Source organism: Anopheles ziemanni, chromosome 3, assembly GCF_943734765.1.
Source record: "Anopheles ziemanni chromosome 3, idAnoZiCoDA_A2_x.2, whole genome shotgun sequence".
Classification (NCBI taxonomy): domain Eukaryota; kingdom Metazoa; phylum Arthropoda; class Insecta; order Diptera; family Culicidae; genus Anopheles; species Anopheles ziemanni.
In genome coordinates this window covers 75,971,804-75,974,801 of record NC_080706.1, presented here as the reverse complement: position 1 = coordinate 75,974,801, position 2,998 = coordinate 75,971,804, and the positions used below count along the sequence as shown (strand labels likewise).

Here is a 2,998-nt window from a genome sequence, read left to right as displayed (position 1 = left end):
GTGAAATGCAAGAAAGTGGGAGTTACACAACAATCAAATTTTTAAAGGAGCAAAACAAGTGAGAAACCGAAGTGAAATATGTAAACCACACGCATGTTGATTGAAACAGTTGTTATTCGTGTAGTTTAATTCAACTCAATTAGTGTTAAATGAAAAAGTGGAGAAATCCTGCCTAAATCTGAAACAAAAGTGTGTGAAAAGTGGAACTGCAAGTGGAAAAAAATAAATGTAACAAAATTATGAAACATTCGATGAAACATAACTGATTTGATTTGTGAAAACGATAAAATACAAAATAATCACACAAAAAGTTAAACATCGGTAAAATTGTGCAAAAAGAGGAATAAAATAGGAAATCATATGCAAAGTAAATGGCAAATCCAAGCAAGATGAACTCACATCGACAGGACGATTACGCATCGGAGAACTATCTGCGCAGGATTAAGGCGGAAATCCGGAAGGTAAGAGAAACGAAAGTGTGAAGATCAAGTGAAATAATGATGAGAGTTACAAACAATAATGAACGCTGCAACGCTTTGTTGGATGGGGTTTGCTGTACAGAAGCGATTGATTTAAATTATTATAATTGACAAATATAAAGTTAATCATGTTTAAACATAACAGAAGTGATAGAAAAGAAGTGTTTTTAAAAGTGTGTGAATCAAGAAACTCTATTTATGAAAAGTTAAAAAGTTTGTATTAAAATTAATGTGTTTATTTGAGTTGTTCAGGCAGATAGATAAGAAACCAACGGAAAAGAAAGACAATTTATTTATGAGTGAATGTTAATGTTAGAAATGTGCAAAGTAAATTTACAAAAATTTAAGGAGATTATCGTGTAGTCGATTCAGTTGCAAAACCGTACAAGAAAAAACACACCATTGATTGTTGTTCTATTTTATCAGTAAACTGGCGTTGTACAAAGTGGAAAACAGTTAAGCATAACCCAGTTTTACTTTTGTGGACGCAACTATAAAAATTTTTTTTTAAACATTCAAAACAATGAGAAGTTTGCTTGTTTGAAGCTGGGAAAAAGATGAAAAGTAATTCTAACACGAAAACAAAATACTTTTATGCATTTTGCTAGCATTGCAGATTGATGTTATTATTAGATGTGGTGTTTCATGTTGTTGATTGCAAGAGATAAAAAAGAAGGGAGGGAAAATTATTTTCTTAAAACAGGAACAACTGTAAAACATTTGCAAAATTATCTATAAACCGATCGTTTATTGAAAGTGTGTCTGCCATTGAGTGAAGAATAAAAAGAAGTAGCTTCTCATAACTGAAACATGAAACACGAAACAAATGTTTGCAAAACGAAGCCGTTTGAAACCCCTTTTTTAATTTTTCCCACGCTTACACTCTTTCTCGAACAGACGAACAAACCGATCATGGAGAAGAAACGGCGCGCACGCATCAACAACTACCTGAACGACCTCAAGTCCCTTCTGCTGGATGCGATGAAGAAGGACGTAAGTATAAAAAAACGGTTCCTTTTTTCCGCTACGGGGAGGAACTTTCTCACGAAGCCAATGAAGGTCATCGCATGTTCTGACCCGGATCATTTTTTGTTCTCGCCCTTGCTCCCCTCCACCAGCCCGTCCGCCACTCGAAGCTGGAAAAGGCGGACATCCTCGATCTGACGGTGAAGCACCTGCAGGACATCGAACGGCGTCGGCTCGCGGTGGCGATGGCTGTCGATCCGTCGGTGCCGGAAAAGTTCGCCAGCGGATACCGGGAGTGCATCGACGAGATAGCGAAGTACTTCGACACGCTCGGCACGGTGGACGAGGGGCTGAAGGGGCGCGTCCGGAAGCACCTCGAGAGTTGCCTCACCTTCCCCGGTAAGACGGCCCCATTCCCCGGCGGAGTTGGTGCCTTCGGTGGCGTTCCGCTCAGCTCGCCCGACGACATCAACAACAACACGCAAGGTTTGCTGAATCGGGTGTTTGCCAACAACTTGTCGCTCGGGATGTTTCCCTCGGCGGGCATGGGATTCCTCGGAGACCTCTCGGCGTCCATGCCCTTCAATCCGTTTCCCTTCTTCGGACCGTTGCGGGGCGTTCCCTCGGGGACGCTACCGGGCCATGGCGGTTTTCCGGCGTCGCTGGATCAGGAAGTTCCGGAGCTCAAGAGGGAGACAACACCACGCGAAAAGGAGCCCAACCAACGGAGTCACCCGGTGAACCCGGTCGTTCCCAGTCCTCCGGCAAGCCCTGGGCCTCCCAGCGAAGCGGACGACTCGGGGACGACGCTGATGACGCCGGTCGGCAAGACGGGAACCGCCAGCGAGCAGCACACCATGGAGCGACTGCTGGCCATCTTCCCAACGCCACCGAGCCCCGAAGACCCGCAGCCAACGCAACGCCGGTTCGGCAAGCTTGGCCACCATTTCGGGTCGTCCCCCTTTGTGCCGACGGGACGCTCGTTGGTGGACGAAACCCCGGACACCAGCCGGGAGGAAGGAGGCCCGAGTTCCGACACCTCCTCTCGGGAGGCAAACCGAGAGCAACCCGACGGCGAAGAGGGAAAAGATAATCCCAACGGGGAAATGTGGCGTCCTTGGTGACCTCTACCGTTAAATTTCGTATCGTTTTTTCTTTGACAACCCCGAGAGAGCTTTAATGGCATCAGCCACCAACTCGGTTGTGGTCTGCCACGCTTTAATTAAACTAAGGAATGTTAGCTTAAGAATTAAGGAAGTTTGTGTTACTGTAGCATTGAAAAAAGGAAGAAAAAGGTAAACTCTTTTAAAACTCTCAAATTCTATAGTGCGGTTGGTATCTTTTAATGACTCCAACTTTCTGCTTTATTTGAATTCTTATCCCTTGTTGATTTTATTTGTAAACAAGTTGGAGAATTTACCAGTGAATTTTCAAACAACTCAGACGATTAACACTTACTTACAGCTTAAGAACGACAATACCGTTTCATGATCTCCTTCAAAGAAATAAATACTTTTGTGATATCGAGTAACGATACTATGCTTATTATGTTG

General features: G+C 43.8%; 1 protein-coding gene across 1 annotated transcript; it reads left to right on the top strand.

Moving 5' to 3' along the window:
* The first annotated feature begins 371 nt into the window (after nucleotides 1-371).
* Nucleotides 372-2,569, top strand: LOC131285488 (transcription factor HES-1-like). The gene is made up of 3 exons (XM_058314345.1): nucleotides 372-461; nucleotides 1,377-1,472; nucleotides 1,598-2,569. Exons 1-3 carry the CDS (start codon nucleotides 372-374, stop codon nucleotides 2,567-2,569), a joined length of 1,158 nt encoding a protein of 385 aa, XP_058170328.1.
* Nucleotides 2,570-2,998: the final 429 nt, after the last annotated feature.

What these genes read in the sequence shown, in the direction of transcription:
- LOC131285488 (XM_058314345.1), top strand. Translation starts at nt 372, where the DNA reads ATGGCAAATCCAAGCAAGATGAACTCACATCGACAGGACGATTACGCA. An exon ending in TTAAGGCGGAAATCCGGAAG is followed by an intron (nt 462 to 1,376) that starts GTAAGAGAAACG and finishes TTTCTCGAACAG; the next exon opens with ACGAACAAACCGATCATGGA. An exon ending in TGGATGCGATGAAGAAGGAC is followed by an intron (nt 1,473 to 1,597) that starts GTAAGTATAAAA and finishes CCCCTCCACCAG; the next exon opens with CCCGTCCGCCACTCGAAGCT.